General features: G+C 45.2%; 1 protein-coding gene across 1 annotated transcript in view; it reads left to right on the top strand.

Annotated features, from left to right (window-relative positions):
• Positions 1 to 13,234, top strand: part of LOC126235223 (pyruvate kinase PKM-like) — a 137,097-nt gene extending 123,863 nt beyond the window's left edge. Inside the window, exons 7-8 of the mRNA XM_049943954.1 lie at positions 8,046 to 8,177; positions 13,127 to 13,234. Coding sequence (XP_049799911.1) covers positions 8,046 to 8,177; positions 13,127 to 13,234 — 240 coding nt within the window. The remainder of the gene's footprint in view (positions 1 to 8,045; positions 8,178 to 13,126) is intronic.
• Positions 13,235 to 14,442: the final 1,208 nt, after the last annotated feature.

Below are 14,442 nucleotides of genomic sequence, written 5' to 3'. Positions count from 1 at the left end.
CGGATGGTCTCTCTGGTTCTCGGTTTCCTCCGGGAAAGTGGTTTTTATTCTCAGTTTTAAGGTTTTTAATCTCTCTGGTGTTGGGGCGGGGCGGTGAGTGTTTGGGTGTGTCCCACTGTAAGCAGTGTTCGGAGATTCCTGATTCACCTCCCTGACCGAATTCCTCTTTTCTTCCCCTTTTACTCTGTTTTTACCCTTTTTTTAAGGCTTGGTTAGTCTTTCTATTCCCATACGTACTTTCTACATTATAGCAGTTGTACCTTTTAAGTCACAGGTGGTCTTGCCTATGCTGCTTCAGCATAGTGTTGGATTCGTTCTCTTGCCGACTTCCCTCATTTTGTTTTTACCAATGACAACATGACTGCCTTTTTACGTATTTTCCCTTTTTCCGTTTTATTGTTCTGACTTTACTGAGTTGTCCCATTAGCGGAATGGCGCATATTTGAAACAAGGGACTGATGACCTTGCTGTTTGGTCCCTTAAACCTCAACCAACCAACCAACCAACTGGGTCATCACTTCAAATAGGTTCTCCACCTGTAAAAGAAAGAAGAAATTTAGTGGCAGAGTATAGATGCAAAAGACAGATAAGTTATATAGTAAACTATCGATGTTTGAAGAAATACCTGTACCGATCACATGTTGTTGTTGTTGTGGTCTTCAGTCCTGAGACTGGTTTGATGCAGCTCTCCATGCTACTCTATCCTGTGCAAGCTTCTTCATCTCCCAGTACCTACTGCAACCAACATTCTTCTGAATCTGCTTAGTGTATTCATCTCTTGGTCTCCCTCTACGATTTTTACCCTCCACGCTGCCCTCCAATGCTAAATTTGTGATCCCTTGATGCCTCAAAACATGTCCTACCAACCGATCCCTTCTTCTAGTCAAGTTGTGCCACAAACTTCTCTTCACCCCAATCCTATTCAATACCGCCTCATTAGTTACGTGATCTACCCATCTTATCTTCAGCATTCTTCTGTAGCACCACATTTCGAAAGCTTCTATTCTCTTCTTGTCCAAACTAGTTATCGTCCATATTTCACTTCCATACATGGCTACACTCCATACAAATACTTTCAGAAATGACTTCCTGACACTTAAATCTATACTTGATGTTAACAAATTTCTCTTCTTGAGAAACGCTTTCCTTGCCATTGCCAGTCTACATTTTATATCCTCTCTACTTCGACCATCATTAGTTATTTTACTCCCTAAATAGCAAAACTCCTTTACTACTTTAAGTGTCTCATTACCTAGTTTAATCCCCTCAGCATCACCCGATTTAATTTGACTACATTCCATTACCCTCGTTTTGCTTTTGTTGATGTTCATCTTATATCCCCCTTTCAAGACACTGTCCATTCCGTTCAACTGCTCTTCCAAGTCCTTTGCTGTCTCTGACAGAATTACAATGTCATCGGCGAACCTCAAAGTTTTTACTTCTTCTCCATGAATTTTAATACCTACTCCGAATTTTTCTTTTGTTTCCTTTACTGCTTGCTCAATATACAGATTGAATAACATCGGGGAGAGGCTACAACCCTGTCTCACTCCTTTCCCAACCACTGCTTCCCTTTCATGCCCCTCGACTCTTATAACTGCCATCTGGTTTCTGTACAAATTGTAAATAGCCTTTCGCTCCCTGTATTTTACCCCTGCCACCTTCAGAATTTGAAAGAGAGTATTCCAGTTAACGTTGTCAAAAGCTTTCTCTAAGTCTACAAATGCTAGAAACGTAGGTTTGCCTTTTCTTAATCTTTCTTCTAAGATAAGTCGTAAGGTTAGTATTGCCTCAAGTGTTCCAACATTTCTACGGAATCCAAACTGATCTTCCCCGAGGTCCGCTTCTACCAGTTTTTCCATTCGTCTGTAAAGAATTTGCGTTAGTATTTTGCAGCTGTGACTTATTAAACTGATAGTTCGGTAATTTTCACATCTGTCAACACCTGCTTTCTTTGGTATTGGAATTATTATATTCTTCTTGAAGTCTGTGGGTATTTCGCCTGTCTCATACATCTTGCTCACCAGATGGTAGAGTTTTGTCATGACTGGCTCTCCCAAGGCCATCAGTAGTTCTAATGGAATGTTGTCTACTCCCGGGGCCTTGTTTCGACTCAGGTCTTTCAGTGCTCTGTCAAACTCTTCACGCAGTATCTTATCTCCCATTTCATCTTCATCTACATCCTCTTCCATTTCCATAATATTGTCCTCAAGTACATCGCCCTTGTATAAACCCTCTATATACTCCTTCCACCTTTCTGCCTTCCCTTCTTTGCTTAGAACTGGGTTGCCATCTGCGCTCTTGATATTCATACAAGTGGTTTTCTTCTCTCCAAAGGTCTCTTTAATTTTCCTGTAGGCAGTATCTATCTTACCCCTAGTGAGACAAGCCTCTACATCCTTACATTTGTCCTCTAGCCATCCCTGCTTAGCCATTTTGCACTTTCTGTCGATCTCATTTTTAAGACGTTTTTATTCCCTTTTGCCTGCTTCATTTACTGCATTTTTATATTTTCTCCTTTCATCAATTAAATTCAATATTTCTTCTGTTACCCAAGGATTTCTATTAGCCCTCGTCTTTTTACCTACTTGATCCTCTGCTGCCTTCACTACTTCATCCCTCAGAGCTACCCATTGTTCTTCTACTGTATTTCTTTCCCCCATTCCTGTCAATTGTTCCCTTATGCTCTCCCTGAAACTCTCTACAACCTCTGGTTCTTTCAGTTTATCCAAGTCCCATCTCCTTAAATTCCCACCTTTTTGCAGTTTCTTCAGTTTCAATCTGCAGTTCATAACCAATAGATTGTGGTCAGAATCCACATCTGCCCCTGGAAATGTCTTACAATTTAAAACCTGGTTCCTAAATCTCTGTCTTACCATTATATAATCTATCTGATACCTATTAGTATCTCCAGGATTCTTCCAGGTATACAACCTTCTTTTATGATTCTTGAACCAAGTGTTAGCTATGATTAAGTTATGCTCTGTGCAAAATTCTACTAGGCGGCTTCCTCTTTCATTTCTTCCCCGCAATCCATATTCACCTACTATGTTTCCTTCTCTCCCTTTTCCTACTGACGAATTCCAGTCACCCATGACTATTAAATTTTCGTCTCCCTTCACTACCTGAATAATTTCTGTTATCTCGTCATACATTTCATCAATTTCTTCATCATCTGCAGAGCTAGTTGGCATATAAACTTGTACTACTGTAGTAGGCATGGGCTTTGTGTCTATCTTGGCCACAATAATGCGTTCACTATGCTGTTTGTAGTAGCTAACCCGCACTCCTATTTTTTTATTCATTATTAAACCTACTCCTGCATTACCCCTATTTGATTTTGTATTTATAACCCTGTAATCACCTGACCAAAAGTCTTGTTCCTCCTGCCACCGAACTTCACTAATTCCCACTATATCTAACTTTAACCTATCCATTTCCCTTTTTAAATTTTCTAACCTTCCTGCCCGATTAAGGGATCTGACATTCCACGCTCCGATCCGTAGAACGCCAGTTTTCTTTCTCCTGATAAGGACGTCCTCTTGAGTAGTCCCCGCCCGGAGATCCGAATGGGGGACTATTTTACCTCCGGAATATTTTACCCAAGAGGACGCCATCATTTAATCATACAGTAAAGCTGCATGCCCTCGGGAAAAATTACGGCTGTAGTTTCCCCTTGCTTTCAGCCGTTCGCAGTACCAGCACAGCAAGGCCGTTTTGGTTAATGTTACAAGGCCAGATCAGTCAATCATCCAGACTGTTGCCCCTGCAACTACTGAAAAGGCTGCTGCCCCTCTTCAGGAACCACATGTTTGTCTGGCCTCTCAACAGATACCCCTCCGTTGTGGTTGCACCTACGGTACGGCCATCTGTATCGCTGAGGCACGCAAGCCTCCCCACCAACGGCAAGGTCCATGGTTCATGGGGGAAGACCGATCACATGAGCACTGTTTTTTACTGGTTTTGAGAGAAGACACGCCACTGTCGCACTTTAACTACACTGCCGGTCGGATTAATATTCATGTTTTAGGTCATGATCTCCGCGTTCCCCAGTACTATATTTGGTATGTGTGTCTTATGACCTTTTTTACATGAGAAAATTGAGGACAGAATGTTCATATAACTGGATGTGTAGCCTATAGTGAACTTGTACCCAAGGGGGCATAGCGGGGGCCATAAATGTGTGTCCAGCGACCGGGCTGTGCGAGTGATTCGGGGAAGCAGCACTCTGTGAATTGTACCTGCAGAGGGACTTCGGTCCATGGCACTCCATTCTTTCCACTTATGGGCGGAGCAGGAGGGTGCCAGTTCGCAAAACATTTTACCTGGGCCAGGCGACAGACCGTCACCAAGGCGGCCAGTTGGCGGAAAGTGGGTGGGGGAAGCCATTTAAGAGAGCCTTTTGTAATCTGAGCTTTTCTGCAAACGGTAGGATGATCATGAATCTATAAGCATTCTTTTGTTAGAAGCTGAGACAATACGGTCAGAATGGCTGGTGTATGTGTTTATTGAAGGCAAGACTGTAACTCCCCTGACGCCAGGAAGGTTTCAGGTTCTTTTAGCGAGCGGCAAAAACAGATATTTCGTGGGCACTACTGCCTGGAAAGCTTAACAGCCTTATTTCTGGAATTGGAAATGGTCGGCTGGAAAGATTAGATCTCTCCATAAATGAGGGACTGTGGTCCCGTCTAGGTAACATTTTTTTTTTTGCCGAAACATGGCCATGCTTACCGTGAAAATGACGCCTCGCTAGTCTAAAATCTTCTTTTTTCAGACTAGAGAGATTATGAGTCACCCAGTGACGCTTATGCCGGGCCACCCTGCACACTGCTAACATGTACCAGTCCCCCAACACAAACAAAGATGTGCCAACTTCGGCACACAGGCTACATAAGCTGTTCAGTATGACGACAGCCTGAACAGCTCTAGCAACTGGTAACAGCACTTTTCGAATGGTGGGCTATGGAATCTTCAGCTGTCTTGACACAGGCCGTGCACTGGTTGAAGATCGCAGTTGCGTCCAGCATTGTCAGCCATGGCAACAGTAACTTCTTCCAGAATAGGTTTTCACTCTGTAGCGGAGTGTGCGCTGATATGAAACTTCCTGGCAGATTAAAACTGCGTGCCGGACCGAGACTCGAACTCGGGACCTTTGCCTTTCGTGGGCAAGTGCTCTACCAACTGAGCTACCCAAGCACGACTCGCGACCCAAACTCGCAGGAGAGCTTCTGTAAAGTTTGGAAGGTAGGAGACGAGGTACTGGCAGAAGTAAAGCTGTGAGGACGGGGCGTGAGTCGTGCTTGGGTAGCTCAGTTGATAGAGCACTTGCCCACGAAAGGCAAAGGTCCCGAGTTCGAGTCTCGGTCCGGCACACAGTTTTAATCTGCCAGGAAGTTTCAGTAACTTCTTCAACAATCTGTGGCGCAGTTGGCTGTCGACCTATCCCAGGAGCAATGCGCGAATCGTCAGTTAATTCGAACTTCCATATCACGTTCTTCACCCCAGGGCGAAAAGAGGACCACTCCGTATTTCTTTAATGCGTCGACACTCGCGAAGAGTAGCAGCACCACTGCTGTTGTTTCGATGAAACAGTTTTGAGAGTGAAGCCCTGCTAAGTTGGCAGTTGATGGTTAGAGTGCTGACACCAAAGTTTCCACATAGTCTTCGTAACAAGTTATGTTGGCCAATCATGCGGCATATGTAGGGATCGTGTCAGCCCCTTCAGCATCAACTACAGCTTGAAGATAGCGCTTTGAAGCGCCGAAACTGGTAGCTACAAAATAAATAGTCATAAGGACGGCCGTAAGCGTTTCATTTTCTCACAATAGTCGTCCCCAAGACCTCCTGTCAAAAGGATGGACATACAAAAACTAAGAATTCTGGTAGACTGCTTCTGAACTAATCCTGCTGAGACCTGTCAGTCTAGAGAGGTGTGTAGGATGTTTCTCTCTCTTCTCCACCCCCATCACAGACCTGTGTAAAGTTTATACTTATATGAATATGGTGTCTGTTCTTTGGGACATGTCCGAAAAAACAGATACCATTGAAAACCTGCAGCCGTCTAGAACGAATTTAGAATTATATATTAATACCTTCAGCTGCTGACAGGCGTTGATATATATCAATGGGGACAGGTGAAAATGTGTGCCCGACCGGGACTCGATCCCAGGATCTCCTGCTTACATGGCAGAGGCTCTATCCGTCTGAGCCACCGAGGGCACAGAGGATAGTGCGACTGCAGGGACTATCTCGCGTACGCCTCCCGTGAGACCCACATTCTCACATATGTCCACACACCACATTCGTAGTGTCCCTACCCAACACACTCATTACTCGTGGAAGACATTCTTACCAAGTCCCGTAAGATACGGGTAATATGTGTGCATCCGCACAGAAGAGGAAGGTCATAGCTGGTATTGCCAGAACTATATACTTATATGAATATGGTGTCTCTTCTTTCGGACATGATACATTGATTTTTGCTTAACCAGTTTCATACATTGTTTTTTTGCTGAAACTCATCGAAACACTGTATGACTACAGCTCTGTAAACAGCCATACATTTTGTTTTTCTACCATGACTTGAAGTCTGTGTCATGTGCTAAACCGACATTTACACGTTTTGATCAATTGCCTCTGACAGAAAGCTGCACATCACATGGTGTAAACTATGCTGCTCCCACAACACACAAGATGGTTGAAATAAAAAGACAGGGAAGAGTTTGCTGCATTGTGGAGTGTTTCCAAACAGCTGTCCATAGGTGATGACCTCTACATTTAATCACATCTTCCACAGTGATGGGCCAGCAGATGTCTCGGTGTTTTGTTTCAAAGAGACGAGAGCTTTGATTCTTCATATTTGAGTCATGTACACGATCACTCTTTGGTTCTGACCATCCCCAGCAGGTGTTGCTCCCAACAGGGCTCTCTCCATCTCAAACAAGTGGTGCCACTTAGTCAGCACAGGTGGACGGATGGGATTGAAAAGACACTATCGATACACTGTAATAAGTACCACAGTTGACAGTGTATTCAGTTTTAGCAATTTTACTAGTTTTTTCGTAATTTCAACGCCGACTAATGATATGGCTGCATGCTTCTGAATTTCTGCATCATCCCTAAACCACACCTCCACTACTGTGCAAGTACTAGATTGCGAATGTAGATAGATAACTATGCAGCCCACCCGTTCATTCTTAATTCTCCGACATATACACCAAAGGATACCAGACAGCGACCTATACCAATGCAGTTAGGTTATCTACATATCTATAGCACTTCGATCATAGTGCAGAATGTACGATTACGATTCGCTATCTTTTCCTATGTGGATGGGAATCAGAGTATTTTCACATTCAAACGATAAAGTTTGGTACTGAAAGATCTCTCTGCATTGTCTTTGACCAGTCATCCCTGCAGCACTGTTTGCAATTTAATTTGCAACTGATCAGAAGTAGGAGGGCGCTGTACCCACTACATTCCACGTCTCATTAAGGAACTGAGCGAGCTGAGTCCGTAACTACTGTTCAGCGAGAACTACGCTCCACAGTCTCATGCTATCCTCTCCATTGGATATCTACAGCCCCATCCACTGTTGCCATTAGCAGCCAGTATTATGGTTGGATGCTGGACAGTATGTGCTGCGTTGAATGCTGTAAACACCATTGGCCTTTTGTGACCTCGCACTCAAAGGATTCCCTGTTAGAAGCAGATTTTTTATTTTATTTTTATTTTGTATTTTTTACTTTCTAACGTAGACTATGTTCTTCCTCAGGGTTCAGGCTATCTTCATACAAAATTTCATCGAAATCGGTCACTAATTTAGTCGTGAACACTTAACGGACAGAGCTACTTTCGCATTTGTAATGTTAGTAGTGATTCTACATGCATGACGACTATTTCATTTTGGATCTGTGGAAGGAACTTCAGCATATCTCTTTCTTTCCTTTCTTTGCAAAAATTTATTATGTATTCTCGTTTCGTGCCCAGTTCTACATCTCCTCACCATGGATCTATGGAACAAGAAATACGCGTAATGTAATCAGGTGGAGGCGCGTGTGAGTGCGGCGGTGCGGCTGCTGAGGAACCGCGAGATAGCCAAGCCGGAGGACAGGGTGGTGTTGCAGTACCCCAGCCACGCGGGCAACTCCTACTGCGACGCCATCACCGTCTTCGGGGTGAGCGAGCCGTGGACCTTCCATGAAAGAAGCAGGTCAGCAGTTCTCCATCTGGGTTCGCTGACAATTTGTGTCAGCGACGCTGCAACAGACATGTTAGCCATTAAGTGTAATGTGCTGCGAATACATAGAAAGAAAGATCCTTTATCATTTAGCTACAGTATAGCAGGTCAGCAACTGGAAGCAGTTAATTCCATAAATTATCTGGGAGTAGGCATTAGGAGTGATTTAAAATGGAATGATCATATAAAGTTGGTCGTCAGTAAAGCGGATGCCATACTGAGAATCATTGGAAGAATCCTAAGGAAATGCAATCCGAAAACAAAGGAAGTAGGTTACAGTACGCTTGTTCGCCCACTGCTTGAATACTGCTCGCCAGTGTGGGATCCGTACCAGATAGGGTTGACAGAAGGGATAGAGAAGATCCAATGGAGAGCAGCGCGCTTCGTTACAGGATCATTTAGTAATCCCGAAAGCGTTAAGAAGATGACAGATAAACTCCAGTGGAAGACTCTGCAGGAGAGACGCTCAGTAGCTCGTACGGGCTTTTGTTAAAGTTTCGAGAACATACCTTCACAGAAGAGTCAAGCAGTATATTGCTCCCTCCTACGTGTATCTCGCGAAGAAACCATGAGGATAAAATCAGAGATTGGAGCCCACACAGAGGCACACCGACAAACTTTCTTTCCACGAACAATACGAGACTGGAATAGAAGGGAGAACTGATAGAGGTACTCAAAGTACCCTCCGCCACACACCGTCAGGTGGCTTGCGGAGTATGGATGTAGATGTAGATGTAACAAACAAGATAATTTATCTAGAATGAGATTTTCACTCTTCAGCGGAGTGTGTGCTGATATGAAACTTCCTGGCAGATTAAAACTGTGTGCCGGACCGAGACTCGAACTCGGGACCTTTGCCTTTCGCGGGCAAGTGCTCTACCAACTGAGCTACCCAAGCACGACTCACGACCCGTCCTCACAGCTTCACTTCTGCCAGTACTCCCGAGTTCGGGTCTCGGTCCGGCACACAGTTTTAATCTGCCAGGAAGTTTCAAGATAATTTATACTCGTTGTCCTTTCCTGTCGATTAATTTTTAGAGTTATCTACTTATAATTTTCTCTCCAGTAACTTGTAATTTCCATGTTAAATGGAAGGACTGATATTTGAGTGGCACTGTTCCCACTGTCTCCTACTCGTGAGAGTCTTAATTGCAATGCCAAGATCCATCCTGGGCTCATCCAACGAAATAATTGAAATACGAATGTTCAAATTCCCTCAGTTACCGGTACTAATTTCATCTGATATTCTTCGTTGTCTCTGATTGTCTCAAAATTTGTAGCTGTGTATTTTGCTCGGGCTCTTCACACAATGCGCAATTGATTCTTTCGGTACAATACCTAACCACTTATTTCTGCCAATGTTTCAAAATAGTAATTTCAACTTTTCCTTGCGAAAGCACTTTTATCACAGTTTCTCCAAAACTCTAAACGGTCTGACATCCTTAACCTTTTCTGTCTAAACTATTATTCCATTAGTTTTCTGTGGTATTACTGAACATATAATGGGTAACTACACTCCTGGAAATTGAAATAAGAACACCGTGAATTCATTGTCCCAGGAAGGGGAAACTTTGACACATTCCTGGGGTCAGATACATCACATGATCACACTGACAGAACCACAGGCACATAGACACAGGCAACAGAGCATGCACAATGTCGGCACTAGTACAGTGTATATCCACCTTTCGCAGCAATGCAGGCTGCTATTCTCCCATGGAGACGATCGTAGAGATGCTGGATGTAGTCCTGTGGAACGGCTTGCCATGCCATTTCCACCTGGCGCCTCAGTTGGACCAGCGTTCGTGCTGGACGTGCAGACCGCGTGAGACGACGCTTCATCCAGTCCCAAACATGCTCAATGGCGGACAGATCCGGAGATCTTGCTGGCCAGGGTAGTTGACTTACACCTTCTAGAGCACGTTGGGTGGCACGGGATACATGCGGACGTGCATTGTCCTGTTGGAACAGCAAGTTCCCTTGCCGGTCTAGGAATGGTAGAACGATGGGTTCGATGACGGTTTGGATGTACCGTGCACTATTCAGTGTCCCCTCGACGATCACCAGTGGTGTACGGCCAGTGTAGGAGATCGCTCCCCACACCATGATGCCGGGTGTTGGCCCTGTGTGCCTCGGTCGTATGCAGTCCTCATTGTGGCGCTCACCTGCACGGCGCCAAACACGCATACGACCATCATTGGCACCAAGGCAGAAGCGACTCTCATCGCTGAAGACGACACGTCTCCATTCGTCCCTCCATTCACGCCTGTCGCGACACCACTGGAGGCGGGCTGCACGATGTTGGGGCGTGAGCGGAAGACGGCCTAACGGTGTGCGGGACCGTAGCCCAGCTTCATGGAGACGGTTGCGAATGGTCCTCGCCGATACCCCAGGAGCAACAGTGTCCCTAATTTGCTGGGAAGTGGCGGTGCGGTCCCCTACGGCACTGCGTAGGATCCTACGGTCTTGGCGTGCATCCGTGCGCGCTGCGGTCCGGTCCCAGGTCGACGGGCACGTGCACCTTCCGCCGACCACTGGCGACAACATCGATGTACTGTGGAGACCTCCCGCCCCACGTGTTGAGCAATTCGGCGGTACGTCCACCCGGCCTCCCGCATGCCCACTATACGCCCTCGCTCAAAGTCCGTCAACTGCACATACGGTTCACGTCCACGCTGTCGCGGCATGCTAACAGTGTTAAAGACTGCGATGGAGCTCCGTATGCCACGGCAAACTGGCTGACACTGACGGCGGCGGTGCACAAATGCTGCGCAGCTAGCGCCATTCGACGGCCAACACCGCGGTTCCTGGTGTGTCCGCTGTGCCGTGCGTGTGATCATTGCTTGTAAAGCCCTCTCGCAGTGTCCGGAGCAAGTATGGTGGGTCTGACACACCGGTGTCAATGTGTTCTTTTTTCCATTTCCAGGAGTGTATGTAGCGAAACACACAAGTGGGCCTCCTTAGGATCAACCAACAATGGTTGTCGTTGCTGTTGTGGTGTGCCGTCAGAAGACTGCATTGATGCAACTCTCTTTGCTGATCTATCCTGTGGAACGTTTTCAACTCCGAATAGATACTGCAACCTAGTTTCTTTTGAAACTGCATACCGTATATAGTATATGGAATGACTCCGTCCCGGGAGGGGAAGTTTTAGTCGGGCATAATCAGTGGGAGACTGATGACCTTAGGTGTTCAGTATCCTTAAGCCTATAATCAGCAGCAGTTTCCTTTCTTTACCAAACTGACAATACCGTCATGCCTCAGGACGTGTTCTGTCAACTGATCCTTTCTTTTAGTCAAGTGGTGCTATTAATTTTGTTTTTCTCTAATTCGATACAGTACCTAAATGAAACGAGTGTCCCTGAATTCTCTGTATTAATTATCACGCACGTTAATGGAAACAACGAGATTACGCTACTGGCCGTTATAATTGCTACACCAAGAAGAAACGCAGATGATTAATGAGTATTCATTGGACAAATATATTATACTAGAACTGACATGTAATTACATTTTCACGCAATTTGGGTGCATAGATCCTGAGAAATCAGTACCCAGAACAACCACCTCTGGCCGTAATAACGCCCTTGATACACCTGGGCATTGAGTCAAACAGAGCTTGGATAGCGTGTAGAGGTACAGCTCCCCATGCAGCTTCAACACGATACCACAGTTCATCCAGAGTAGTGACTGGCGTATTGTGACGAGCCAGTTGCTCGATCACCATTGACCAGACGTTTTCAATTGGTGAGAGATCTGGAGAATGTGCTGGCCAGGGCAGCACTCTTAACATTTTCTGTATGCAGAAAGACCCGTACAAGACCTGCAACATGTGGTCGTGCATTATCCTGCTGAAATGTAGGGTTTCGCAGAAATCGAATGAAGGGTAGAGCCACGGGTCGTAACACATCTGAAATGTAACGTTCAATGTTCAAAGTGCCGTGAATGCGAACAAGAGGTGACCGAGACGTGTAACCAATGGCACCTCCTACCATCATGCCGGGTGATACGCCAATATGGCGATGACGAATACACGCTTCCAATGTGCGTTCACCGCGATGTTGCCAAACGAGGATGCGACCATCATGATGCTGTAAACAGAACCTGGATTCATCCGAAAAAATGACGTTTTGCCATTCGGCACCCAGGTTCGTCGTTGAGTACACCATCGCAGGCGCTCCTGTCTGTGATGCATCGTCAAGGGTAACCGCAGCTATGGTCTCCGAGCTGATAGTCCATGCTGCTGCAAACGTCGTCGAACTGTTTGTGCAGATGGTAGTTGTCTTGCAAAAGTCTCCATCTGTTGACTCAGGGATCGAGACGTGGCTGCACGAGCCGTTACAGCCGTGCGGATAAGATGCCTGTCATCTCGACGAGGCCGTTGGGATCCAGCACGCCGTTCCGTATTACCCTCCTGAACCCACCGATTCCATATGCTGCTAACAGTCATTGGATCTCGACCAACGCGAGCAGCAATGTCGCGATGCGATAAACCGCAATAGCGATAGGCTACAATCCGACCTTTATCAAAGTCGTAAACGTGAGGGACCGCATTTCTCCTCCTTACACGAAGCATCACAACAACGTTTCACCAGGCAACGCCGGTCAATTGCTGTTTGTGTATGAGAAATCGGTTGGAAACTTTCCTCATGTTAGCACGTTGTAGGTGTCGCCACCGGCACCAACCTCGTGTGAATGCTCTGAAAAGCCCATCATTTGCATATCACAGCATCTTCTTCCTTTCGGTTAAATTTTGCGCCTGTAGCACGTTATCTTCGTGGTGTAGCAATTTTAATGGCCAGTAGTGTAATTACGTCTTGTACGATTACACTTTCTCAGTACGTTTACAATCTCAGTCAATTCACTTAATTTTCGTTTATGTTTCAGCCCTCCGATGGACCAGAGTTGGTGGCGCCAGATTTCTGCAAATCCCTTATCCAGAAAATTCACTGGATAAGCGAAGACATGGTTGGAAATAAATTTCTGGATTTTTAAAGTCTCTAAACCAATTTTATTTCAGAAACCGTTCAGCATTTTCAGTAAAGTTATATCGAGTATGTCGCCACGCCCTGATGGAGAGGCTGTTTATATAAGATTTCTGATGCCTTTCGATTGAGTCTCATATCGACTGCAGCTAAGGAACTTCCATTCCTATGGGGTATTTAGCCAGATATGAGACTGGATTGAAGTCTTTGTGACAGTCCGACTGTAGCACGTATCTTGCCTCAAATGCAACTTCGGATATGTCGCAGGAAAGTACAGCAACGTCATAACTGTTTACGTTATGCATACCGACAGAGGGAATAGTATCAGGTGCAATTTTAGAATGTTCGCAGGTGGAGTGTGTGGCGCGGCTGGTTGGAAAATATGTTGCTGTTATATAAAATTTGTTTGGTTGTAGAAACACTGCATTTCCCGGCCGATTAACCATATGTGCGGCAGCGGGTGGAATTATTGTTTAAAATGTTCCTATTATTTAGAATGTTATTTATGCTGTCTTTCGCCGTTCTCAACACTGGCTCTGTAACTACAATATTGGCAACCAGAAAGTGATTAGCAAAACGTGAAGCCTGTAATTAGAATTTCTAGTGTCCACTTCATCTGAGAATACACTTATAGTTACAGCTTATGCCTCTGAGGAATTAGGAGATTGTCCGGGATTTATAATCAAAAACGGTCTTGAAAAAACGTTCTGTATTCTGAAAGTCACAGATGAAAACAGAAGAATCCACACAATCTAACAGAGCAGTTTAGAGTCTAATGCGCTGATGCAACTATAAATGTCCAAATTAAATGTTTAAATGAATGCTCGCCATAATTTGATGATTAGGTTCATCAAACGCCACGCTAAATAATTGGTTGAATGTCTGTCCCGCGGCGGCACGTGAAAATACGACATACGCAAACTGAAGATCGATAATTAAAGTCAACCCAGAATTAACACTTCACTCGAAAATGATTTCATAGTTACGCGTATTCCGAGTAACTTAATACGGCATCCGAGGCTGTTTGTAGCAATGATACCGACGCGACGCGACTCCCGACACACATGACGTGCTATTCAGCGTCTGGAGAGAACTGGGGCCTTGCTTCCTCGCGCAGCGTTCTTATATATAAAGCCGCGGTGCGGACGGCTAAGGGAACGCCTGATCAAATCGGCTCTCCCGACTAGCCGCTGGGCTAGTAATGCACTACATTAAGTT

This window comes from Schistocerca nitens, chromosome 2 (assembly GCF_023898315.1).
Source record: "Schistocerca nitens isolate TAMUIC-IGC-003100 chromosome 2, iqSchNite1.1, whole genome shotgun sequence".
Taxonomy (NCBI): domain Eukaryota; kingdom Metazoa; phylum Arthropoda; class Insecta; order Orthoptera; family Acrididae; genus Schistocerca; species Schistocerca nitens.
Note: the sequence above shows the minus strand (reverse complement) of the source record. Positions and strands in the feature narration are given on the sequence as shown.